This window comes from Prunus avium, chromosome 8, assembly GCF_965620075.1.
Source record: "Prunus avium chromosome 8, drPruAviu1.hap1.1, whole genome shotgun sequence".
Taxonomy (NCBI): Eukaryota; Viridiplantae; Streptophyta; class Magnoliopsida; order Rosales; family Rosaceae; genus Prunus; species Prunus avium.
In genome coordinates, this window is record NC_142291.1 from 32542427 (window position 1) to 32569173 (window position 26747).

The following is a 26747-nucleotide window of genomic DNA, read 5'->3' on the forward strand; positions in this document are numbered from 1 at the left end:
ATTGACAAACAATGCATTGGAAATTGAATAAACATAATGCAATTGACAAACAGTGAGTTCGAAATTGAACAAGTATAATGCAATTGACAAACTGTCTGTTTCAAATTGCAAACGTGCATGCATGCCTATTTTCTTAACGTTTGGCTTCGTTTTCCACAGGATTTCACTTCCCATTTACGATATTACAATAGGAAGGACTTGTATTACACTGTTGGACATTTGTGTTCCATTATATTATAAAATCAATTCTTAATCGTGTAATATCGTAATTTACAAAAAAAAGGACATGTAGTACAATATTAAGGTAAAGTGGAACATTCGGAAGTTAAATTAGGTCCTTATACTTGTAAACACGGATGTTTACAATATTAAGGTCTCATATTACTCTGTTTTGGACAGCTGTGTTCCATAGAAGTGTAAAACCCATCCGTAATCTTGTAATATCGTAATTTACAAGGATAAAGACATCTAGTACAATATTAAGGTAACTAGGGACATTAGGAAAGTAAATTGGGTCCTTATATGTGTAAACACAAATGTTTACATTATTAAGGTATCGTATTACTCTGTTTAGGACAGTTATGTTTCATATGATTGTAAAATGCACCTTTAATCTTGTAATATCGTAATTTATAAAGATAAAGACATGTAGTACAATATTAGGGTAAATGGGAACATTCGGATGGTAAATTGGGTCCTTATACTTGTAAACTCGGATGTTTACAATACTAAGGTATTATATTACTCTTTTATGGATAGTTATGTTCCAGAACATTGTAAAACCCATCCTTAATCTTGTAATATCGTAATTTACAAAGAGAATGACGTCTAGTACAATATTAAGGTAACTAGGGATATTAGAAAAGTAGATTGAGTCCTTATACGTGTAAACACAAATGTTTACTATATTAAGGTCTTGTTTTACTCGGTTTTGGACAGTTATGTTCCATATGATTGTAAAATGCATCCTTAATCTTGTAATATCGTAATTTACAAAGATAAAGACATGTAGTACAATATTATGGTAAATGGGAACATTCAGATGGTAAATTGGGTCCTTATACTTGTAAACTCGGATGTTTACAATACTAAGGTCTTTTATTACTCTTTTATGGATAGTTATGTTCTAGAGCATTGTAAAACCCATCCTTAATCTTGTAACATCGTAATTTACAAAGAGAAGGACGTCTAGTACAATATTAAGGTAACTAGGGACATTAGGAAAGTAAATTGAGTCCTTATACGTGTAAACACAAATGTTTACTATATTAAGGTCTTGTTTTACTCGATTTTGGACAGTTATGTTCCATGTGATTGTAAAATGCATCATTAATCTTGTAATATCGAAATTTACAAAGATAAAGACATGTAGTACAATATTAGGGTAAATGGGAACATTCGGATGGTAAATTGGGTCCTTATACTTGTAAACTCGGATATTTACAATACTAAGGTCTTGTATTACTCTTTTATGGATAGTTATGTTCCAGAACATTGTAAAACTCATCCTTAATCTTGTAATATCGTAATTTACAAAGAGAAGGACGTCTAGTACAATATTAAGGTAACTAGGGACATTAGGAAAGTAAATTGAGTCCTTATATGTGTAAACACAAACATTTACTATATTAAGGTCTTGTTTTACTTGGTTTTGGACAGTTATGTTCCATATGATTGTAAAATGCATCCTTAATCTTGTAATATCGTAATTTACAAAGATAAAGACATGTAGTACAATATTAGGGTAAATGGGAACATTCAGATGGTAAATTGGGTCCTTATACTTGTAAACTCGGATGTTTACAATACTAAGGTCTTGTATTACTCTTTTATGGATAGTTATGTTCCAGAACATTGTAAAACACATTCTTAATCTTGTAATATCGTAATTTACAAAGAGAAGGACGTCTAGTACAATATTAAGGTAACTAGGGACATTAGGAAAGTAAATTGAGTCCTTATATGTGTAAACACAAACATTTACTATATTAAGGTTTTGTTTTACTTGGTTTTGGACAGTTATGTTCCATATGATTGTAAAATGCATCCTTAATCTTGTAATATCGTAATTTACAAAGATAAAGACATGTAGTACAATATTAGGGTAAATGGGAACATTCAGATGGTAAATTGGGTCCTTATACTTGTAAACTCGGATGTTTACAATACTAAGGTCTTGTATTACTCTTTTATGGATAGTTATGTTCTAGAGCATTGTAAAACCCATCCTTAATCTTGTAACATTGTAATTTACAAAGAAAAGGACGTCTAGTACAATATTAAGGTAACTAGCGACATTAGGAAAGTAAATTGAGTTCTCATACGTGTAAACACTAATGTTTACTATATTAAGGTCTTGTTTTACTCGGTTTTGGACAGTTATGTTCCATGTGATTGTAAAATGCATCCTTAATCTTGTAATATCGAAATTTACAAAGATAAAGACATGTAGTACAATATTAGGGTAAATGAGAACATTCGGATGGTAAATTGGGTCCTTATACTTGTAAACTCGGATGTTTACAATACTAAGGTCTTGTATTACTCTTTTATGGATAGTTATGTTCCAGAACATTGTAAAACACATCCTTAATCTTGTAATATCGTAATTTACAAAGAGAAGGACGTCTAGTACAATATTAAGGTAACTAGGGACATTAGGAAAGTAAATTGAGTCCTTATACGTGTAAACACAAACTTTTACTATATTAAGGTTTTGTTTTACTCGGTTTTGGACAGTTATATTCCATTTAATTGTAAAATGCATCCTTAATCCTTGTAAATGAGTATTTACAACATTATGGATTAGGTGAACCCTAATGTTGTAATCATGGTTCAAAAACTTGTAAACCGCTACCCAAATTTTGTAACTTATAAGTTTTAGGATCCTCTTACAATGTTAGGGTACTCTCATATCCAAACTACTGTAAATCACTATCCTATCATATGCCAATTGCCAAACAGGAAGGGCATAATTGCATGACCCATATGCAATTGCATTTTCAAAAAGTGGAAACTTGATAACTTGTATAACCGGTAGGTACTCTCATATCCAAACTACTGTAAATCACTATCCTATCATATGCCAATTGCCAAACAGGAAGGGCATAATTGCATGACCCTTATGCAATTGCATTTTCAAAAAGTGGAAACTTGATAACTTGTATAACCGGTAGGTACTCTCATATCCAAACTACTGTAAATCACTATCCTATCATATGCCAATTGCCAAACAGGAAGGGCGTAATTGCATGACCCTTATGCAATTGCATTTTCAAAAAGTGGAAACTTGATAACTTGTATAACCGGTAACCAATTTTTTAAAAAATCTGGGAGCATCATAAAGTACAAATGGTGCATGGGTGCACCTGGTGCACTATAGAAGGTGCCCCCACTTGCCATTGGTTTTGGTGAGTGGGTTGCTGAAAATACAAGTAAACCCAAAAAAGTTGCTAAGAGGCTTTGATGTGATTTGACAGAAGTTGTCACTATTAGACTTAAAGAAATCCAAAGTATTAGTCCACTTGCCATTGATTGGTAACCAAAAGTAGCTGACTAAAAGACAAAAAGAAATGTAGAGATAATGACCACAATCTCTACTTCTTTCTTTATTCATTCTTTAAGCCCACTTGCATATTATTTTATTCTTTTTTCAACCTTGGTGTAGACTTTTCACGTGTATGTTGGGCTTTGGCTTTGTTTTAATATTCTTCATCACAGAGAATATTAAATTGTTTCCATCTACCACATCTTCACTTTATTCTTCTCTGAATCAACTCACTGGTGATGAAGTCCCTCCATTGATAAAGTGAAACTTGATTTGCAGCCACTGAGTTTCTCCTCTGAACATGCCTTGATGCGTAATAAACTGGGAATGCTAGGTTGATCCAATTGCTGCCAATTTCGGATATGTTGTTCTCCACATAAGTAGGAACAACATTCATGAAGAACTTAATTCCTTTTGAGCAATAGAAAATCTGGTTTTAGCATGGTTACACCAGACTGGTCGTCACAAACTGCTCTCACGAATAGAAATCATGATTAATGCTCTGAAGATTCAATACTTGTGCAAATGAAGCCAAATTCGGATATGTCGTAGTAGACATCCAAATGAACAACTTTCATGAAGAACGAATGTTCATTTGAGGACTGGAAACTGGCCCGAATTGCCACTGTTATCAGCTTTCGCTGTTGCTGGTATGCTTTTGATGTTTGATGTCGCGAGGATTCCACATTTATCCAAATGATCCCAAATTTAGATATTTTACGGTAGACGTTCTAATGCAAAACTTTCATGAAGAAAGACAATTCATTAGAGCATTGAAATTAGGCCCGAATTGATGCTATAAGCTTTTGCTAGCGCTGTGCATCTGGTGTTTTCAGCTCTTAGGACTCCACATTTGTCCAAATAAACCCAAATTTGGATATGTTGCAGTAGACATAGAGATGAACAACTTTCGAGAAGGATGAAACTTGATTTGAGCGCTGAATTTGAATTTTGGGCCCACTCCATCTGACTGCAGCAATGCATGTCTAGCCATATTTTGGCCATTTTGATGTCCATGGAAAATTATCTACCATTTTAGGCAAAAATCCAATTTTTGGTGCAAACAGATGCCCAACCTTTCTTCTACTGGTAAATGTGCAAAACCTTTTTTTTTTAATATATATTATTTGTATTCAATAATATGTGAGAATTATGCATATAATACGTGAATTTTGTGTGTATTATTGAAAATTTTATAAAAAAACTTGCATTATCATGAAAAATACGTGCTATACTATTCCTTTTGAAAAAATGAGGAAAAAGCGGGTATAGCCGCGCGGCGATACTATTTCTTTTAAAAAATTAGGGAGAAAGGCGTATAGCCGGGCGGCGATACTCTTTTTAATTAGGGAAAATTCCGAGTATGGCCGCGCGGCTATACTATTTCTTTTAAAAAAATAAGACAAACAAGTATAGCCGCGCGGCGATACTATTTGTTTTCAAGGAGCAGGGAGTATAGCCGGACAGCTATACGTTTTCTTTTTAAACAATTAGGAAAAATTCCGAGTACAGCTGATCGGCTATACTATTTCTTTTTAAAAGAAAATTAGAAAAACCTAGTATAGCCGCTATTTCTTTTTAAAAAAGCATTAGGAAAAACCGAGTATAGCCGGGCGGCTATAAAAAAATTTTTATTAAAAAAAATTAGGATTAACCGAATATAGCCGTTCGGCTATAGTATTTCTTTTTCAAAAATTAAGGAGAATGGAGTATAGCCGGGCGGCTATACGCTTTTTCATTAAAAAAAATTAGGAAAAATTCCGGGTATAGCCGAACGGCTATACTATTTCTTTAAAAAAAATATTTAAAACCCATTTCTTTTCTAAAAATTAGGAAAACCGAGTATAGCCGATCGGCTATACGATTTCTTTTTTAAAAATTAGGATACAAGCGTATAGCCGCCCGGCTATACTTTTTTTTTATAATCTTCCTGAGCATCTTATGAAATTAACATTTGATTTCCTTAATTTATGTCTCTGATGTTCATGATGCAATGTGGTCCATTATTCTTGATGCGTTGTAGTTGTTAAGTGTTAATGTAGTTAATTTCCGTGATATTAGTCAGTCTGAACAGAGCTATGTGGTGCTGCGGACACTATGACCATAAATTTGAACTCTACAGAACTAAAACTTGAAGCATCTGGGACAAACGAGCCTGCAGTTAGTGAGTTGGATGCTGCGGCAACTACGATTCAGAAATTCTGTAGGAGTTACAGCACTAGACGAGGCCTTGCAGATTGTGCTGTTGTGGCTGACGAACTATGGTTTGTACCTTAAGTCTATGTTACATTCTTTGCTGTACAACTAGCCTTTGTTCATCACATTTGTGTAATTGTTTTAGGTGGTTGGACTTTGCTGCTTTGTCACGGTCGGCACGGGCTAGGACAAGGCTGCTGCCAGTACTTTGGTGGTAGGAATCAGACTAGAGTTATATGTGTTTTACGGAGAACTTCCAAATTAACAGCGAAGTCTTTTTTGTCTGCAAGCACAACAGGGTTTTTCCAAGGACCAGAAGGCTCAGAAACTAGCCCTGCAGTACTGGCTTGAAGCTGTGAGCTTATATACTTCTAAATTCTAGTTCAATTCTGTTTATAGCTCTCTCCTTTGTGTTTTTGTGTTTCTTCATCTTCATCCAATGGATGAAAGTAACAACATTGTACTTTAACTAGAATTGCAAAAATGCATTCATTGTATAGAGTTCCATATCGCAAACACTGTCGGGTTTATTTAACGAGAAACTGAAAATCAATGAACTTACCAATCTCTTCTCAGATTGATCTAAAATTAATATAGAGCTATGAGGGGAAGAATTAATGCATAATGTATTTACTGATGTTCATTCACTTTCTATTTCAGAAAGAGCGGGAGGGATATGAAGTGACTGTAGAGAACGGAAAGCATGTTCACAGACAATCAGGGATGCTTGTTGACACAGTAAAAGGCTCTAAGTGGATGTTTGTGCTCAGCACATCAAGGGCTTTACACGTGGGGCAGAAAAGGAAAGGTGCTTTTCATGACTCAAGTTTTCTATCTGGAGGGGCTGCAGTTACAACTGGAAGATTAGTTGCCCACAATGTGGTTCTTAACGTTCATTATGCATGTGCATTAGTTTTCTCAAATGCTAGTATATAATTCTTTTGCAGTTCCATTTTTTGAGCTAAAATCACCTCATCTTTTAATTGTTCAGGCTATATGGCCATATAGTGATTACTTCTATCTCGCAACTGAAGACAATTTCAAGGAATTCATTAGCTTCCTGCAGGAGCACCATGTAGACCTAACCCATGTCGAGGTAGTTACATTCAGCTCTGGCCTTCATTTTGCACTTTAACTATGCACACAAGTAGAACAAAATAGCTAAATTTGTCTTCTCTATATCTGGTCTTTTACAGATGTTTGCAACAGATGATGAGAACGCGTCAATCCAAATTCCTGACAAGTTGTGCTTAGAGCCAGAGATGAATAAGAGCGTGGAGTCGAATGGAGAAGCACCTATAAATGACCTGTTCAAGTGTTTGTCCTGCAAGTGGGCAACTGGTGTTGGTCCACGTATTGGGTGGGTAGGGGAATACCCATCAGAGCTACGACTCCGAGCGCTTGAGCAAGTCCGCCTATCAGCACGACCACAACCAAAGCCAACGGTCCGGGTCTCACCTAGGCTTAGCCCGAAGGTACCCTGTTTCCACTGCATTGATTTCTTGTTTTGGTTTTGGAATTAAGTTGTAATTTTCTTTAAAGCACGTCTGTCAATTGATCCTTGCCTGTTCTTTTTGTATTTTGTCTCACAAAGTCAACAAAAATCTGAAAAATCTATAAATTTGGAACAAGATTGTTGACTTTAACTGAATTAATTCCTTCGTAACCATAGTTCCCCAACGTTTATTTATTACAAGATATCTGTGAACTTTTATGACGTAATACTAGTTTCTTTTGTAGGCTACTTCGGTAGAGTGGGCCTTCTTACTCACTGGCCTCTGCCTAGAGATTTTGTCATTTGCTTTTGACCAGGCTTCCTCCCCAAGTAAGCCCCAATATGCACTGTTTGGTATTGATATTGGCTATTGCAGCTGTACTCATTTGCATCTGGGAGCTCATTTACAAGGGTAAAAAGGAAAGAGTTGTATTGAGCAAGGTCTAAAATATCGATGGTATCGGAAATATCGGTAGTCCAAAAACACGGAAATTTCAATAGAAATATCGGGATATTATCGATATCGATAAAAATTGAATAAAAACCATGGAAATTATAAGAAAAACTTGAAAAATTTTATTGAAACTTTGGTGGATGTTTATTCAGTCAATTATGTATTAGTTTATCACAAAAAATTAGAAGGAAATCCATTGCATGATAGGTTAACTGATTTAAGTTGATTATATAGCGAGCAGACAAACACTGTGAGTGTAGAAAATATGTAGTAATTAATGAAAGAAGATTAAACACACCATAATCATTTATATATAATGATTTACTACAATATACACTTTATACATTGCATGGTAAGATACATGAGTGACTTAGTACCACACAGAGTTCTTATGAGGTTGAAAATTTTCACTATCTTCATCATTTCTATGTGTAGGGTAAGTGTATTGTGAAGAGTAGTCATCAAATGATAAACCCCCAAAATAGTTTCGCATGTAATTGTTCAAAACAATATAAATATACATATTTTAGCATATTATCACAAAAACATAAGCAATATGGTGGTTAAGGTGTTGGAGGAGTGAAATGGCAAGGGTTTGAATCCCCTTTGTGTGTTTGAGTTTTTTTTTTTTTTTCATTACATCAATATTTTCGATAATTTAGCGATATTATAGCTATATTTTGACAAAATATTGCTGAAGTATGAGCGAAATTATCGACATCGATATTTTCCGATATTATCGATATTTATACAATATGTGTATGGATATGTTCCGAAATATCTGAGACTCGAAAAAACGATAATATCCTCAATATTTCGTCGATATTATCGATATTTTAGACTATGGTATTGAGGCAGTGGGGACGGTTGTGGTGGTTCTATTATCGACATTCCCAGCATAGGCTTTTTGGTACTCTTTAGGCCTGCCATCTTTCTTACATGAGAATCGAAATGAGATCCGTGATGAGCACGGAGATTGAACAAAGACCAAATAAGGGGATGGTTGAACGTATATACCAGAGTAGACATTGGCATTTAAGTCATTTGGTGTTGCGAGTTTTAGATTTCAATTTTAGTTATGTGGCTGTTTCTGTTGTAAAAGATTGTAGTTTTGATGGATATATGCTGCTTCTCCTTCTATATGGACTGAAGTGATCTTGGCTTTGCTGATAAGTTTTGTCTGTAAAATATTCCTGAATGTTGAAACTTTGTTCTTTAATTAAATAGCATTCATTTTTCTGGACTGAAGGACAAAGAGAAGACCATAAATACTTTCTTCAAGTCCTCAATAGAATCTGTGGAGTGCTGTTGTGCTAAACTCCACCCACCCACCATGCCCCGCCAAGGTTAGGAGAAACACTTGTGTGCAACGGGGATAGCACCGTTTTGCTATCCTCTGTCAATTACGCTATGCCACGAGTGATAACTTTTCCACTTGACATAGTGTGATTGACCAAACATACAAAAACAGTGTTATTCCGTTTCATTTATGCAAGTATAGCCTGTTTGGGGCCCAATTTAATTTCTTAGGATTTGTTGATCAACAGCATTTCTTGGGATTTGTTAATTTTGATCAAAGTTATAGTTATAAACTTCTTGGTTTGCTTGCATTAGTTTTTTGTTTTTTTGTTTTCGTTTTTTTTGGAGTTACCTGGATCACCTCTCACATACACCTGGCTAGTGTCGGTTGTGGTAACGTGAGAAAACAAATGAAAATAGGCCACATGACATGACACAAATTTTTGTCTGAAGCCAAATAAAATTATGTAGCTAGCTGTAGTTATTAGCTCTTTGCTAGCAGCATCCTTGGGATACTGCCAAATGAACTGATTTATATCAGCACAACTGCACAAGCTGAACGCCGGCCACAGCAGGCAGTTGAACGTTGACTAATAAATAATGCCTCTCGAAAGAATGACCAATCAATTGATTTCATTGACCTTATAGGCTATATCCAGACATATATGTGGAGCGAGAAGAAAAATATGAAAGATAGCGAAGAGCAGGGCCAAGCATATATAAATGCATCTATGGATAGTTGGCCATTAATGGCTACAAAAAGAGAAGTAGAAATGGCTCTCACCTTGTTGCTGCCGTCTAAACCACAAGTAGCCACATACATCATATACGTAACACTCAATGCATTCATACCTTTCATTATTTTTCAACCATATGGAAATGAGGTAGAGTAGAGGCCATTAGTGTGTGTGGGGGGGATTAAATGACTCTTAATGATGGATTGAGTCATCATGCCACCATTCACACTTTAGCTAATACTTGGAGACGTCTTGCAAATTACGGTTAGATCAGCTAGATGTGACAATGTACATGGTCCATTGTGTCCGAGTTTGATGAATCACTATTTAGATTGAGTGGTTTAGAGTAATTCAGAATATCGCATTGTCAAAATAATAATTATTAAAAGCATTTATAACAATCTCTCTCTAAGAAGAAATGAGACGTATGTATATGGAGAAGCTAGTCACATCACGAATCATCCGTAATGTAGTTCAAGTTTAAGAATTTTCTATAATTTTTTTTTAAAAAAAATACCGGTAATCAAAATCCAAGAAAAATAAAATTCAGCTAAAACATCATGTTTAACTATTTGATTAACCACATTTTCGTTTCTGTATCTAACAAACTATGCTCTTTTTTTGTGTGCATACTTTTGATGAAAAAAAGCTTTCGATTTGGATGATGTTTTACAAAGATAATCTAAAATATAAACGGTTCCAATTATTAAAATACATTGTTGCATAACCCTAAGAAAGATGCATGCATTTTTCTTACAATAAGGTCGATCTTAAAACTATAAAATATATGTTTTATATAGACTGAGAATCTGAAGTCGGTCCAAATCTATGTACATAAAGAGAACTTTTGAAGTGGATTCAGGAAAGTATATGGGAGTACTTTGCACTTTTTATCAGGCAATGCGATGCAAAGTCACAACTTTTGCCCACCAAATCATACTAGGATGGGATCCACTTTGCACCTTATAACTCAGCATATAACGCTCCACTATGTAATTACCAATACCAAATATATATATTATTCTCTTATTTAGATGTCCGCAAGTTATTATCGTACATATATTATTGTAAATATACAAGAAGACAAGGAGATGTAATACAAATATATGGCGTCCGCACGATAATAACATCCGGACATATAAGAATTTCTGTATATATATATATATTCAGCTTAATTCCAATAATATTTCACCTAAATGAGTAGGCAAAGAAGAAGTAGCAGAACTAAAGTAGATATGGGGAAGCACGCATATACATGATGAAAGTCTTCTGAGAGGAACCTCATCATGATTGATCTTGTCAATGCCCTATGATCAACATACAACTAAAATACAAACCTTGTTTATGCGCGCATGCTACAAACCAATCTAGTAGCTCTCATCTCTAGATTGATTAATGGTCGAGAATATGATTATGTCCCCAAATTTAATTATGTGGATTAAGATACACTCCTTATTTATGTACCCGCAAACAAGTTTGGTTTGGCTATAACATATTTGGTTGTGGATTAAGATACACTCCTTTATATATGTACCCGCACGCAAACAAAGTTTGGTTTGGCTATAACATATTTGGGAAGAAAGAATCATTAGTTTAGAATATTGCATGTATCACGCTTACGGGTCACATTATCAGCTTTCGGTATGTGATGATCGGTAAATTAAGGGTTGTTTATTCTTAGTTTTAATCCTCGATCATCAATATTTTGTAAGAATTATGTAAAGAAAACAAAATGAACCAAGAATTGAAGAACTCTCCACAAAATTCATTCTATTATATATATATATATATATATCATCTATACACTGGTCTGGTAGTACACAGAAAAACTTCCTACAGTAGATGATCATCACAGAAGAATTGCAAAATCAACAAAGTGAAAGAAGAGAAAAAAGAAATTATGGGTTGTGCTTCTGTGTATAGATATAATCAATATGAGCCGCAAGCGTTCTTCTCATGAGGCACTCCTCTTCCCCAACTCCCTCACAGCTTTCCTCCACCATGGCCTTTTCTACTTCAACATCCTTCAACTGAAAAAAAAAATATCATAAAGAGAACAAAAGATTAGCAAAAACCCATAAATATTTCATCACAAAGTTACTAGTTTATTTATAATATGATTTGGGCTGAAATTGCTTAATTAGTTGATTAATTATTAATTACCTCATCTTGAGCTTTCATTGCGTTGGCATCAGAAGCTGAAGGCAGCGGCCGAGCTGTGGAGCAGCTTAATGAGAGGAAGAGGATGAAGGCTATGAAGCAGAGGCTGGTGAGCTTGGAAGCCATGTTTTTGCTTTGCACTTTGCAGATTCTAAGACGATGAGCTTTTGTAGTTTGTGAGGATGGGACTGTGTGGAAGACTATGTATATATAGGAAGCTGCTGGTCATCACAAGGGCAAATGTAGAATTTTAAAATGAATTGGATGATCGCTACAGCCTTCTAGTCGTTGACTGCTTTGAGAATATCTAGAAGATTATTAGCCGCAATTGATTTAAGTGGATCAAATGTGGATTTGTATTTAAGCAAGTGGATTTTATGTGGACTCAATTAATTTTTTATTCTTTCTTTCGTAAGAACCGGATATTCGAATTTAAGATTTCTTCTAATAAATTGAAGCGATCTATACCAAACACAATTTTGTATAGCAATTTTTCCCAATCTCGTTAACCTTGCCTGGCCTAGCCTTAATAGGCAGGGATGAAGATAGCACTCCCCAACGTTATTCCCCATTTAAGCTTTGTATGATTATGTGTTGCGTTTTATGTGATTCTGCGTTACATATACTAAATTACAATTCTAATCATTTTATTAAGAAAATTAAAATAGTTATCAAGGGCCCCCTTATCCAATATGGTTCCTGTTCCATAGGGATGGGAATAGTAATTGCAAATTTAGACCCAATTCGCCTTGTTACCATTCCTAGTTCATTACCTAAAAACTTTATTTTTTGTCCCTATACTACCCCGATTGCTATTTTTAAAAAAATTAAAAATATATATATTGAGTAGACTAATAGCTAATTGTTTATTCAAATTTTTTCGAATTCTTCTGTAATTTACGCATGGCTAACAAAAGAAGTAATTAATATTGTTGAATTTATTAAATCCCCATGTTCATAATAGGCATGGCCAACTCGTTTAGTGTAAATATACCTAGTACGGTGCGGTCAGCTAAGCTTAGCTAAGTGATGCCGTGTTGGCGTAGCACCCTGGCATGTGAACAAACAAATATTCTCCGCGGGGTGTCACGGTTTAAACATTCACGCGTTGACAAAAGCCAAAAACACGCAAACAATGCCTCTAGAATTTGGATCTTGTCTTCATTTAATCTAAATTGCCAAAATTGGATTAGTCCAAAATTAGCGTACCTGTCCCTCCAATGTCACCTGGATTCTGGAGGAAACTTCCCAGCTGACATTGTTTTGTCACCTTCTGAATATTTAATTAAAGGATTAAAAAGACTTTTCCATTTAATTACAGGTAAAAATACACTGAAAAGAAGAAGAAAAAAAAAACTAATATGACATGCATACCATTGGAAGAAACAAAAAATGTTCGATTTTTAAAAGTCGAGATGAACAAATCATAATTTGACACGTATTCATCGATTATCTTAAAAAGTGGAAGTCAAAATGTATGTGCACTATTATGATAACTCTCAGCATGCTCATTTGCCTATAGAATAGAACCCATGAGAAATTATGGGGGGGGGTTTTTAGTCAAATAAAAATTGTCTCCTTAAAAAAATGTAGGCAATTTTTGTCAAATAAAAATGTAGACCATTCTTTTGGCATTAATTATTAGTTTGTTGGCTGTTGGTTGGGGATTGGGTGGATTGAAAGCATAAAGAGAAAAGTAAAGAGTCTAATAGGCATGACAATTGGTGGTAATTAAAGAAGCTTCTTTTGGTCATATTTTCAAGCTTGCAGCAGCCTTTTAGCTTTAGGCGAATCTAAGCTGTTAGATCACTATCCAGACCTCAACATCTCTGTCATGAAGTATGCAGGTGGAAATTATAACTTTTTAATTTTATTTTTAAATACAAGCGATATTAGGGGAGAGGAGAATTGAACCTAATACCTCATGTGCAAGAATAATTGCTCTTAACTACTTGAGCTACAAGTCTCTTGCGAAAATTATAATTTAGTTATGAGCTTAACTTTGAATTTTGGTGGCTCACAAAAGCTCTCCAATATGCGAGTGAATTATGAACCGTCCTAGAAAAGTAGTGCAGAAACCATAAGTAATGGGTTTTACTAAAGTCTTCCGAAAAAAGTCAAAAACAATGAATTAACATTGACTAGACAAATTTCTGATCCATTGTATGAAGAATCGCTTCTAGTACATTGTTGAAATAAGTAGCAAAACTACTATGCTATGCATGGCATAATTGCATGGGACATGTTGCAGCTATCATTTTCCCAATTTGTATTCTTTGAAATCATGCTTGCTGCATCTTTGTGAGTAAAGCTAATATTCATAAGTTTTTTTTGTCTCCTAGGTTTTTCCCTGGTCCAATGGATGAGTTACACAACATACAAATATCCGTCATATGTTTATCAGTCACTAGAAACATTCTTTTACTTGAAGCACGTCGCTTCGAAGGCTGAAGAGAAGCCCCCAGACCAACTTCAACTTCCCATTTGTGAGCAAAACCACAGAATGGAAGTGATTCTTTTCAGCCCCCTGAGAAACAAAAGGCTCTAGCAGAAAAAGAAGCAACGTCTGCATGATTGTGTCAACAATGGAAGGGCAGGCAAAAGAAACAACTCAAGAACTCTCAGGCTAGGGAGAGGTTGGAAAAGTAGTCTACAAGCAAGCCTGTTAATGGGGAAAACTAGGTGGAAACAGTACAGCATAATACAGATAATTCTTAGTAAACGAAAAGGAAAATATATATTTCCACAAATATATATCATAGCACTAGAAGTTCAATGGAAAACAAATATTTTGGCAATATTGAAAAAAGTTTAAACACGGGCATAAGCAATTTGTAGGATGAAACAACTACCGACTTTCCCCAACATCGCCAAATTCCCCATCTTCTAGCTCATCGTGATCACCACTTCTACGAGAACCATTCCGGTGATCTCTTTTATGTCTTCTATGTCTGCTTTCGGTATCTGATTCATGACCAGGTGCCTGCTATGCAATAACAATAGGAAACGAGGTAAAATTTATATCAGTGTTTAAATAATATATCAAATGAAAGGTCACAATTATTATCAACATACCCGTCTTGATTTCTTGTGGTCACTGCTAGATCCATGAGATCTTTTAGACCGATCATTCTCATTTCCATTGGCATGATCTTCATCACTATGATGGCGCTTCCTATGTTTCTTATTATCATCTTTCCCGGACCTCTTTTTCTCTTTGGAATCATGAATGTCCGTTACATCAGCAATCTCACTGTCTAAACCATCTTTCTTAAGGCGTTCCTCTCTTTCTCTTTCATATTCTACCTCTTTTTCTCTTCTCTGCTTCGTCCGTCTCCTTTCTCTATCATCTCTGTCCTTTTCCTTCTTTTCCTAGAGGGTGTAGAAAATTATAGGAATTCATTGCGTTAAATTCAAGGTCTCATATTAATGGACAAGTAATACATGAGAAGGGGCTGAAGTTTGCAAGTATCATGCTTTCAGTTCAAAATAATCATACGTAATCAACAATACAACAGGATACAGCATTAAGTTATTACTCTCTTATTTTAACTTTATTTACTTTCCTTCATTAGTAGCCTGTGCTATTTTATAACTCCTTATTTAAGCTAATAAACATTAATCAACTCAGCAAACCCATATTTAAACTCTAAAGGTTCTATTAATGAGAACATAATCCTCTCATATCATTACATTGCATCTAGCCATATATTATTATATCATGTAATCATAACCTCCATTTACAATTTTGGGATTCCTTGTGAACACCCTTCTAGAAATAAAAACACTCATCATAAAGTTATCTAAAAAATGGTTTAGACAACAAAAGTGTGTCTAGCCATGCAAATAATCATACTTTGTATAAAAATAAACATAAAGAATCATATATGTATTCACTATTCAGTTCTATTTATACAACTATAATCTGTCAAAACAACGCCAAATGCAAGCTTAACAACAATTCAAACATGAATACAAGTACTCTGCATACCAGATGTAAACCCTGCAGGTGTTATATTCCACATTCAAAAGAGAATAATAGCTCATGTATCAGACATAGAAACTGATTTACAAAATTGTGATCCAACTAATTAGTACCTTTTCCTCCTTTCGTTTTCTCTCTTTCTCTTTTGCTTGTTCTTTCAGTTGCATTACATGCTTATCAAATATCTCCTTGCAGAAGCTCTCTTCACCAATAGCACTACACAAGCATCCAAAATAATCATGCAATAGTCAGTTAGAGAACAATGTTATTTGTTAAAGTCTAAGAAAACTAAAACAAACTCGTCCAGCTCAATATAAATTATTCTAAGCTTCACTTTCAAATTTCAATTCTATGTTCCTTTAAAGTTTTCTTCATTTTCCACAATTTTCTTTTATACCAAAATGTAAGAAATAATGTAAACTTCTCAAGTGCCTACGTGTCTCCACTACTGCCCTAAACATCAGCCAGACAGTAGCGATCTCTCAGATATTAAACTCCAGGCACAAAAAGTGAATGTCAGAGATACTTTAGGAGTCATAAAATCATGCTTCTATGGAACAGAAGTCACTACATGAAATTAAAAGAAAAACAACAAATAACATTATTATGAGCAGAAAAGATAATTCAAAGGTGATTTAAGTTATTAATAAAATATACCTGCACTCTTGACTACCTTCAAGAAGTGATTTGTAGTCCTCCCACTTAGAAGATGGAGTTATCTCCTGTAACAAATAATGAATCAGAGAGATGACAAAAATTTAAGCAAAATAGAGAAAAATTATGTTACTGCTAAACCATTAGGAAAATGAGAACATCATAATATCATAAGTTGGCACACAGCATGCTACACCTTGATAGAAGATAAGAGATGAGAGAAGTCATCTGCAAGACGTTTACGTTTTTTAGCTTCTTTCTCCTCCTTCTCCTTCACTCTTTCCAATAACTCATCAAAAACTAGCTGCAAGGCAGTTGAAAATCACACTAGATCATTGTAACACATAGTACAATGACAAAGAACTTAATGTAGAAGCTACAGTATAGGATAAAACCAAACATAAAAATAACCAATCCATAAATGAATTTTATCAACAGAAAAGAGCCTTCAACAGATCAGCCCATTCCTTGCCACATGGAAACTTCCCTGGTGAAGCCACTTACATTAATTGACACTTTAAACATCACACATGAAAAAAAAATATGGTTGCACAAGGATGTTTTCCTAGTGTCCTATTCATTGCAACTTCTTGAATGCTTATAAGTTATAACTACCTCATCCCAGAGAGTACTGCACAGTTCATCATCTAACATATATCCGGGGCGACTTGACTGGCAAAGACTGGAACTTTGGAACAATGGCATCAATTTAGACTAAGAATGCACATAGTAGCTTCATCATGACTAAGGAATTATATCTGAGGTTGGAAATGCAGTTAATTAGCAGCCTTGTTCTAGCTTCTCTGCAATACTTTCTTTGGATTTTCTGAAAAAAATAGCGCATTGTCTGAAGTGTAGGCTTTTCCGTGAACAACCATTTAGAAATTTTGACAAAGAAATACTTGTTACCTAAAAATCATGTAGTGGCAACAGTTCCAAGGAAGTTTCCATAGTTTTCATGCCAAAAAAATTCAAAATCGTTGGACCACAAGATAATTTGTAGGAGATTCATCAAGCTTACTTAAATGATTCTTAAGAGCAATGACCACAAGGTGAAAGCTGATGTCCATTAAAGACTTCTAGAGTTCAAATGTCATCATCTTTGTTTGAAGTCTATATGTACCTTTAAGTTGGCATCTGATATGGGTGGAGAGCCAATATCATTTGATATAACAGTTTTGAAGTCTTCAAGCTTCCAGGTTGATGTAAGCATGACCTAAACACAATCTCACATTAGATATCTAACAATAGTAGAAAATGGAAACAAGAAAAGTCAGACAAATCAAACCTTTCCTAACTTCACGGCATCTTTGATTCGAGTTTTGTCCTCATGATACTGTAGAAAACAGGCAGATTTATCGTTCATAAAATGTATAAAATTTATGTTAAAAATAATACGAAAAAATTAAATATTGTTACAGGAAAAGAAAGAAGAAAATTATATTGCAATGTAATTACAGAATCAAATTTTACATAGTTTAAACAGGGACCCAAAACATTGGAAACCTGAACACAATAAATTTATATGGAAAGGACAACAGATTGTTGGTCTTTGGACTGCAAAGATAGAGTTATAGACCTATTTAATATAAATCAGAAGTACAAAATGGCAAGGTACAGTTCAAGTACTTGTTTCTGTAGTTCCTCAACAACATCTTCAAACAAATCTTTCGGAGTTGAACCAGAGGTGTTTGATGCAACTGCAAGATATGTAGGTAGGTCTTTAACCTAAAAGGACAAAAGCAAAAAAACAGAAGAAAAGAAGAAAAACAGGGAGTTAAGTACATTAGAGAACAACATGAATCAGCTAAATTAACATTTAAAAGTACAAAAGAAAAAGGTTTCTTAACCTTCATGCAATAATCACGCCAGTGAGATTTGGCCGTAAGAGTGCCTGCAGCGAGATGCTCTTCCATCAATTTGCGGAAGTCATCACGGTTTTTACGCTCTGTCTTTCTCAATTCTTCCTGTGCCCCAAGAAAGTCCCAGATAAAATAATTGTCCATTTATAAATAAACACAAAGATCTATATCAACAGATTCGAACAATAAAGAACCTTCTGTATCCTCCTCTGCTCCTCCTCTTCCTTCTCTAGATCCCGCAGATATTCCTGTGACAACATTTTAAAATAAGCTTCAAAGTCCAGTTTGAAGTATCACTAGCTAAATAAGGAAATTACCTGGAAAAATTCCAAACGATCAATTTTTTCAAGACGTGAACATCTTTCATCAGCCTCTAAACGATCTTGAACTTTTCGCCACTGGCTGCTTGCCTAAGTGAGAAGGTGATTCCAAGATGTATAAGTTTTGATGGCAAAAGAAACCCATGAATACAAAAGAAACATGCTAAAAGAGAACCTTGATGAAGTCACAAGATTCCAAGAATTGCCTGTATTCCATTATATTGTGCTTACGTTCCTCCATTGCCTTTGCTCGTTCCTGACCAAAATCCAGTTTAACAGCAGTAAGAACATATATAATTAAAATCCATGATCTTCAAAGTACCAAATGATAATGGGCATCAAATGCTAATCTAAACTACATCTGCATTAAGTTATTTGTTACCTTCACTATGAGGATGTTATAGTCAAGAAGTTTGGATGAAAGAGAAAAATGGTTAAGGTTAAGGTTGGAACACCTAATTTATGAGGTCAGTCTATGTAAAGCTCTTATTGTCAGCTAAGAATAGCCATTAAAAAACAAGCTTTAAAATGAGCAAAACTCAATAGATCCATGACTTCATATGCACACTGGAGAAGGTCGACTCAAATATAAGGTTATGGAGGTAAACTCAGGTTCCATAGTTAGATCAGGAAAGGATTCCTCAGTAAAATCCCAGCTTAAAGTTGCTCAATGCAATGTACATCTTTTTAACTAAGGGGTGTAAATATCAGCAACATGCATGGAAATGTTACAAACAGGGGAGAACAGTCAAGATATCAGAAACTTACTTTCTTTTGGAGTTCCTCTACATAGTTTTCAAACATATCCCTGCGATCTCTATCTCGTTCAACAGCTTTGAAGCGTTCATCGTGTTCAAATATGCTCTCTACTTTTCTGTACAATAATTTAACCATCAGCATTAACCAACCATTGCATACATTATAAACAGAATATCAAATATTGATATAAGGAAAAACAAACCCCCATCTTGTGGACGATGTTAGCTCTGAGCATTCCTGCAAGGATTTCATGACATAAATAAGAAAAGGAAGCAAGGAAATTTCTATTCAGAGAAAGAAGAATCTTTCAAGGAGTATATAACTTACGTCCAACATTTTTTTGAATTCTTCCCGTGCTTTTTTCTGTTTGATACGTCTTTCCTCAGCCTCTTGTTTTTTCCTTTGTACCAAGAACTGAAACATAATCTCATTTTAGTGGTTATTTATAGGCATATTGATATCATCATCAGAAGAAACTACAACAATATAAGTGTAGCAAATTGCTAGAATATTTTCAGCTTTCAAAAACACAAATTATATGCTCTAACAGTGATGGGTTATTAAGAATACCAGACGGCAGTAGTCATGATTATTAACATCAGTCTGCCAAAGACCAAATGCATGGATCCAATGTTTGAGAGTGGGCTACTTCATGCCAAATTGATGTAGATTGAGACAACACCACATCTCCCTCTCAGAATCCCACTCTCATGAAACCATTATTAGGTATATGCTATAATTTCTTTTATTCACACAACAATGTAAAGACTTGCCTCATTAAAAGCTTGCTTACGCTCTCCAAGTGTTTTCAGAGCACCATATCTTTTGTCATTAATTATCACCCTCATGGCCTGATAATATTCAGTGTTATATCAGGTACTTTCCCATATAAAACAAATAAATAAAAAAAGAGAAGTTATATGAAATAATTAAATTACCCGATCCCAAGTCCAATCAGAACCAATATTGGTAGACTCCAGGAGTGCTTTAAATGCATCTTTAGCCTCCTAAAAAAGAAAATATAAGTTAAAATAATAAAGGGAGTGCCAGGACAGTAACAATGAAAGAGACTGCAATGTGTTGAAATTTGAGAAATTAACAATGAAAGAGACGCAATGTCTTGAAGTAAGAATTTTAGGTCATACCAATTTATTTTCATAACTTATGGGTTCCCGGTCAACTGGTTTTTCTTCTGATGCAATATCATTAATTTTCTTTCCTGTTACATCATCCATAGCTTCCTGCAAGGCCTCGCTATATCAAGTTTCTAGAAAAGCACGTCAAGAATTCAATACCACAACTACAGAAGAAACCTAATAAATACCTCATTCTCCTGTAACGGAACTCCATCAGCAGAACTAACAAAATCCTGAGCTGATAAATTGTTCGAACTTTCCCTACAAAATGAGCACAACAAATTTCAGATTTTCAGAATACATACTAAACATAACACCTGCAATTGCAAATGAAAGCACCTAAAACCAGTTAAATGACAGTACATTGGTTCTGCAACAGTATCGTTGATTGTAACAGCAGCTTCAGCACTTGACACAGCGGAAGATGGTACAACAACAGGTGTCTGAACTCCATTGGGATTTTCTATTACAGGAGAAGCCACAACAGGTGAGGTAGATGATCTTGATGCTGCAGCAGTTTGAACATCACCATCACCAGTGGCAATAACAGGTGCCACAGAAACAGGACTTGATGCTACTTGGGCATCATTGACTAGCGTATCAGCTTCAGCTACAGGGGGAGAAACGGTGACTGTGGCATGATGATTTACAAGCATTTCTTGTTGCATTTCCTTCACAGGCGCCTTTTCTACTAGCTCTCGAGCCAACTTGAAGAAATATTTGCACAGATGAATAATAAGAAAATTTTAAAAATGGGAAAGATTATAAAAACTTGAGGCATAGATGGGTGGTGCAAACGGGTTGGAACAGGGAAAAACCTTCAGTTCCTCAGGCATAATCCATCTTGATTCTTTTGTGACTTTGTTGTAGTAATACCTGTAGCATTTACATGTAGGATGAAGTAAACAAGTACCAACGAGTTTAAAATTGTAAACTTGCATTGATGACTATTTTTACAGAACCAATATCAATTACTCACTTTCTTCCATCAGGACTGGTGAATTCCTTCCAGTTAGTTGATGCATCTGCCCTCTGTCCCAGTGAAGAAACTAAATAAGTTGAATTTCTATCTTAAGCAATACTTTCTCCCAAATTAGAATAATAGAGAAAAGTGGAGCTCGTGGTAGGTTGAAAAGTAAAACTGTGACATTTTAGTCCAGCTCCAGAAGCACAAATAGAACAATAAGAATTGTCGAACATAAAAGTAAAACTAATATTGACAAGTATTACAAACCAAAGTTCTGGCAGAAAAACTAGAACATTAATATCACTACAGCGCCTGCCTAACAACAATTTTGGCACAATCAATTTTATTCCTATCCAGCACAATGAATTTCTTATGGTGAATTGTGTCAAACTCTCTCTCTCTCTCTCTCTCTCCCTCTCTCTCTCTCTCTCTCTCTCTCACAGGCAGCACATGTCAGGGGAAAGAGCCACTGGAGAAGATGAAATTCGAAAATCATATGATCTTAAGTCTAACATTGTTCTAGTGACCCATCCTAGCATGAAGGCACGCAGAAAAAATTGCTTAAGATCAATGGAAGAATTTCACCTAAAACTTCCTAATAATAACCATAATTCCCTCCCTTGCCCCTAAAACCCTCACCTAATGCAACTTTGCAAAAACTAAACCACCATGCAACTTACTTGAAGGCCCTTCTAACTAGGAATCCCAATAATAATAGCTGCCAAAACTATTCAAAGAATCAAGCACTGCAACTTTCTTGTCCTCTACGACCCTAAAGATTACGCGCAAGCCTTGAAAGATGAACCCCAAATAATATGAGGCAAAACCCTTCAAGCTACAATAAGTAAAATTTTAAAACTCTCAATTTCTGCCCTACAAATTAGACAAGTTTTAATCGATTATAAAGAGATGAGATACCTATCAAAGCCAGAAATTTAAAACTGAAAACACTATGCATGTATGTAGAGAAGAAAGATGTTTCTGATGTAAGTTATGAGGTGATTTTGTCGAGTTCCTTATAGCAGTGTAAATGCAAATATCTCAAATAGTATGCACTAAAGAATTAAACATGCAACTTCACCCAAATGTTATTGTAAAATCAAGTAAAACAAATGACAGGATTTACTAACATTCAAGCTATATAGTACGTAGAGCAAGCAGCAAAGACCCACAGCATATCCTACCTCTCAATAGATTGGCACGCCATGTACCTGTAAGCATCTTTAAAGCTATGGAAATCACACAATGCATAAATGAACAAAGAAAACAAAAATGAAAAAACTCTTAAACGAATTGAAACACCATTAACACTATTTCTAGGATTGATGCAAATAGAAAACAGCAGAAAACAAATCTCGTAATACCTTGGAAGTGTTACCAAAAGAGAATACCTTCGAAGTGGATCAAACGTTAAATGATTAAGAATAATATTAGCAGTATGACAACAAGTAAACATCTTAGTGCATTACCATAACATGTATATCGAATATATAAACTTAGGTAAGCCAATTTCCATGAACTCATTGAAAGTTATGAGATAATGATTGTTGAGAGATTCATTTTGTGTATTTTAACGAATTTACTAATTATGTGTCAATAGCCTAACATTCTAAATATTGTCAATTAATTCGAAGAAAAAAGCATCCTGTACATACTAAAGATTCTTCAAGCAAAAGATGTAGGATTTTCCAGTTACCAACACAAATAAACAATGTTTCCAAAACAAAAAGATACAAAAAGAACGGACATTTGAACAACAGGGAACTTGATAAATCTAACCCAATCAGAACACCACCAACCAGGAAACACAGACAAGCTCACAACTCCATGGAAATGAAAACTGTTAAATGATCACTAACAAAGGGGCACCAGGACAAGAAAGTTACGTGCATGACTAACCTCCAGTGGTGTCATCAATTCAAAAGGCTTCTCCCAAGTAGATAATCCTGTCCTCCTGTTGTAATAAAATCTGAATAGTTCATACATCAAAGAACAATATTCGGTTAGCACAGATTATCAGCCATAAAAACTACTAAAGTACAACGTTCTAACAAACTGAAGCTTAAGAAACAATTAGGTGGAATAGTAAGAATCACCACCTTCTTCCTTCAGCAGATGTATGCTCTCTCCATTCTGCCACGGTCCCTCCTGCAGGGTTAGGCCGTACACCTGTTTCCTGAAATTTTAAAAGATAATGAATGCTACCAAGAAATCAGCATAGATAGCTGAGGAGCATGAAAATAGGCTCAGAGCTTAAAAAAGAGGCTTCTTACCAGAGCAATGGAAGTGATTACAGCAGGCCGTTCACCGGTGTGCTGCAGAGGTGTAACTTGTCCCTCCGATGAAACATTAGGTGCATGCAATTGAGATATAGACTGATACTGGGTGGAGTCATTAAAACTTCTTGGCATTTGACCATAAGAAGAAGGTGCAAACTGCATAAGTGCGACTTATGAATTCAAGGCCTAAAGTAAAATAAAAAGTCAACCAACAGCACTCCTGAGACTTACAGTGTATGATGAAGAGAGAGGTGTTCGTGGGCCACCTAAGTTGGGCATGGCGTTATTTGGACCTTGTGAATTAGGCTGAGGTAGGGGCAATTCAGATGCAAAGTTCCTGTTGGGCTGACTAACTGGCAATGGAATGGCCTGTGATGGCAGCATACCATGACCTGGCTGACCAGATCTTGGAGGTAACTGCTGCATTGGTTGCGAAAACTGGGGTTGGTGAGTTGGAGGAGGCAGTCTAACATTCATCAATGGAACACCCCTTCCAACATGCTGAAAATTTTGAGAAGCCACAGAAATGAACTCCTGCGAATGTGGTGCTGGAACTACTGGCCGGAACTGCAGCATAAAATTAAATTGGAAGGGGACTGTTTTTAGTTATCATTAAAAATATACAGGTGACAAAAAAATTCATTAAGAAGGAATGTGTTACTTGAAAAGACATGGGCGGCAAACTTCGAGGAGGGTCAACAGAACCAACCATAGGAGGCCGAAGAGGCTATACAACAAAAAGAAAAAGGAGAAGATAATTAGCAAAGCATAAAAATATAATTGGCCAGCATCTATTTTTTAATTTTTTTTATGGAATCAGAAGCTTTCATACTATTGAAAGGTAAAATATTTTTGAAGGGAAAAGTCAAATACATGAGAAAGGATAACCATTAAAATAATGGATGGTATGGATCCATAAGAAAGGAAAACATTGCCTCATCACCTTTTTCAAGTGCAAATGGTCTTGCATGTTGCTGGAAAATAGAAAGGTAACCGAAAAATGAACAGCCCTAACATCTAAAAGGTAATAAGCAAGGAGGGAAACCAAAATATTAAATACATTAGAAATAATGAACTTAGTCAATTATTTATACCACAAAGTTCACCGCTTATAAAACCAGAAACAGAAAGAACAAAAAGGAAAGTATTAAATAGTTTAAAGATAAAAAATAAAAAAGTCAACTTAAATTACAAAGCCCAGGTTCAATTCAGGTCACTGGATAAGAACCTATGAAGATAAAAGACAAGCCTTGATGCATGAAGCAAAGACGCCATGAGTTCCTTAATCTATTTGGAATGCAGATAAAAAGTAATAGCCTAAAAGACTCCAGAAATGTAACCCTTCAGATCAAATTGATGAGAAAAATAGGATTAAAGCAAAACATGTACAAAGAAAATAGAAAAACATTAAAAAAAATCTCTAAATATAAGTGATTTACAAGATACACACATATAAATACAGTTTTCTTTACACATTACCTGTAGACCTGAAAACTGAGGGTTATTGGCCATTTCAGTAAGATATGCCTCTGAAAACAACTGCAAAGTCAACAACCATCATTAGCATCTTACAGATCCAAGAGAGCATGTCAGGATGGAAGCTTTATAATCAAGTAGTGTAACATCAAAATTCCATTTAATGGAAAAATAGATTCCATCAACAAACACACGATAATACATGATCAAATCTAGTCTACGAAGCAAATATAACCTAAATTTTTATGGCATGGAGAGTTGCAGATTTAGAAACATGTTCATAAAACAAGCACAGCTAAGGAGAGGTATTAAGACAACTCAAGCGGCAATGCAAGGAAAAGATGAGACAAGAAAAGGAAGGGTAAGGTGAGGCAGCACCAACTTATAATTTGATTGCTCAAAGTCCTCTATGACGGTTCATATGCGCAACCAAAATTTAAAAAGCATTAGACAAAGGAGTGATCTGCAACCAAGATTGAAGGGATGAAATCTGCAACCAAAACAGAAAACAGAGTAACCCAAAAAATTAAATAATTCATTCTAAGTAGTCAAAATTATGTAAACCATTTTCCTGTTTTCAGGTTTCTGTTCAGAAATTATAGAACTACTGACAATTACTATTTCTACAGCTTTATATAAACTTATATGAAAAACTTGCCCAAACAGACAAGTTTAAATTCTCAGAATAGATATATATACACGATATTTTCCATAAGCCAAAATGTAGGCTATGACGGTGCCACTACCCAATCCCAAACTAACCCAGAATGTCAACCAAATCAAATTTAAAGCCCTAATTTCACATTTAAGATTCTCAATTGAAGCAAAAACTGACCTAATTAATTGCATACCACACTGAGGACAATTGAAGTTGAAGATGCATGCAATATATATGTTGGAAACTGCATTAAAAGTTTGATTCTTTGGACATAGTATTGAAATTTTCGCGTGATAGTGAAAAGGATACTGAGAATTAAGATGAAAATGAGAGAAAAATCGTACCAGCTGAGTGAAGAAGCTGTGACGGTGAAACACGTGAGAACTTGAAGCCTTCAATTTGATTTCGCTGTTTATTTTTTCGAAGCTTTAATTACAATGGGGCGGTTTATATCGTCGTTAAATTTTAATTAAACCCTTCTTAATAGGACCTTTTATTTGTTTTTTAAGGACATTAACAAAGTGTGTCGTATACTTAACAAGACTTCTCACTCTACTAGATGACCGTTGGGTTTGCCGACCATGAAAGGGGTAAGAAATAATGTTTTACCATATGTAGTCAAAATAATTCTGTAATTCACATACACCCAAAAACAAAGATATGGTAAATACAGGTACTATTGTGATTTTTTTTCCCTTTTGGAGTATTCAAATAATAAGGTGAATTGTATCTTGATGTATATCAAAATAATATTCTGCATTCG

General features: G+C 35.0%; 3 protein-coding genes across 9 annotated transcripts; 1 reads left to right on the plus strand and 2 right to left on the minus strand.

Annotated features, from left to right (window-relative positions):
• Positions 1 to 6182: 6182 nt before the first annotated feature.
• On the plus strand, positions 6183 to 7654 carry LOC110764598 (IQ domain-containing protein IQM5-like). The gene is made up of 5 exons (XM_088245870.1): positions 6183 to 6203; positions 6404 to 6625; positions 6735 to 6839; positions 6940 to 7218; positions 7484 to 7654. The coding sequence occupies exons 1-5, from the start codon at positions 6183 to 6185 to the stop codon at positions 7652 to 7654; spliced, it is 798 nt and encodes a 265-aa protein (XP_088101996.1).
• A 3818-nt stretch (positions 7655 to 11472) lies between these two features.
• LOC110764608 (phytosulfokines) lies at positions 11473 to 12075 on the minus strand. Its single transcript, XM_021967616.2, has 2 exons — positions 11892 to 12075; positions 11473 to 11758 (listed from the first exon to the last, which is right to left on the minus strand). Exons 1-2 carry the CDS (start codon positions 12012 to 12014, stop codon positions 11627 to 11629), a joined length of 255 nt encoding a protein of 84 aa, XP_021823308.1. The 5' UTR covers positions 12015 to 12075; the 3' UTR covers positions 11473 to 11626.
• Positions 12076 to 14587: 2512 nt separating this feature from the next.
• Positions 14588 to 26475, minus strand: LOC110764602 (pre-mRNA-processing protein 40B). 7 transcript variants are annotated; one of them, XM_021967610.2, is made up of 30 exons: positions 26329 to 26475; positions 25709 to 25816; positions 25330 to 25389; positions 24512 to 24577; positions 24082 to 24417; positions 23845 to 24006; positions 23671 to 23747; positions 23471 to 23540; positions 21584 to 21636; positions 21423 to 21480; positions 20968 to 21311; positions 20793 to 20865; positions 20614 to 20709; positions 20407 to 20475; positions 20242 to 20319; positions 19796 to 19882; positions 19671 to 19705; positions 19478 to 19583; positions 18885 to 18965; positions 18707 to 18799; positions 18584 to 18637; positions 18378 to 18494; positions 18157 to 18255; positions 17816 to 17863; positions 17651 to 17743; positions 16724 to 16831; positions 16531 to 16595; positions 15987 to 16089; positions 14964 to 15260; positions 14588 to 14871 (listed from the first exon to the last, which is right to left on the minus strand). In XM_021967610.2, the coding sequence occupies exons 3-30, from the start codon at positions 25360 to 25362 to the stop codon at positions 14737 to 14739; spliced, it is 3036 nt and encodes a 1011-aa protein (XP_021823302.2). In that variant the 5' UTR covers positions 25363 to 25389; positions 25709 to 25816; positions 26329 to 26475; the 3' UTR covers positions 14588 to 14736. The 7 variants fall into 7 exon arrangements, 6 of the variants coding, with proteins under 6 accessions (XP_021823302.2, XP_021823297.2, XP_021823300.2 ...); XM_021967605.2 differs by having other exon boundaries at positions 14588 to 14874; XM_021967608.2 differs by having other exon boundaries at positions 14588 to 14874; positions 25705 to 25816.
• Positions 26476 to 26747: the final 272 nt, after the last annotated feature.

Bases quoted from the DNA above. Each gene is read 5' to 3' on its own strand.
- LOC110764598 (XM_088245870.1), top strand. From the start codon at position 6,183: ATGGATGAAAGTAACAACATT. The intron at 6,626-6,734 runs GTTCTTAACGTT...TTAATTGTTCAG, and splicing joins GATTAGTTGCCCACAATGTG to GCTATATGGCCATATAGTGA. The intron at 7,219-7,483 runs GTACCCTGTTTC...TTTCTTTTGTAG, and splicing joins CACCTAGGCTTAGCCCGAAG to GCTACTTCGGTAGAGTGGGC.
- LOC110764608 (XM_021967616.2), bottom strand. From the start codon at position 12,014: ATGGCTTCCAAGCTCACCAGCCTCTGCTTCATAGCCTTCATCCTCTTC. The intron at 11,759-11,891 runs GTAATTAATAAT...TTTTTTTTTCAG, and splicing joins CAATGAAAGCTCAAGATGAG to TTGAAGGATGTTGAAGTAGA.
- LOC110764602 (XM_021967605.2), bottom strand. From the start codon at position 25,362: ATGGCCAATAACCCTCAGTTTTCAGGTCTACAG. The intron at 20,866-20,967 runs GTACTGTCATTT...CTCATTTTGTAG, and splicing joins GATACTGTTGCAGAACCAAT to GGAAAGTTCGAACAATTTAT. The intron at 17,744-17,815 runs GTTTGATTTGTC...GATTGTGTTTAG, and splicing joins ATGCCGTGAAGTTAGGAAAG to GTCATGCTTACATCAACCTG.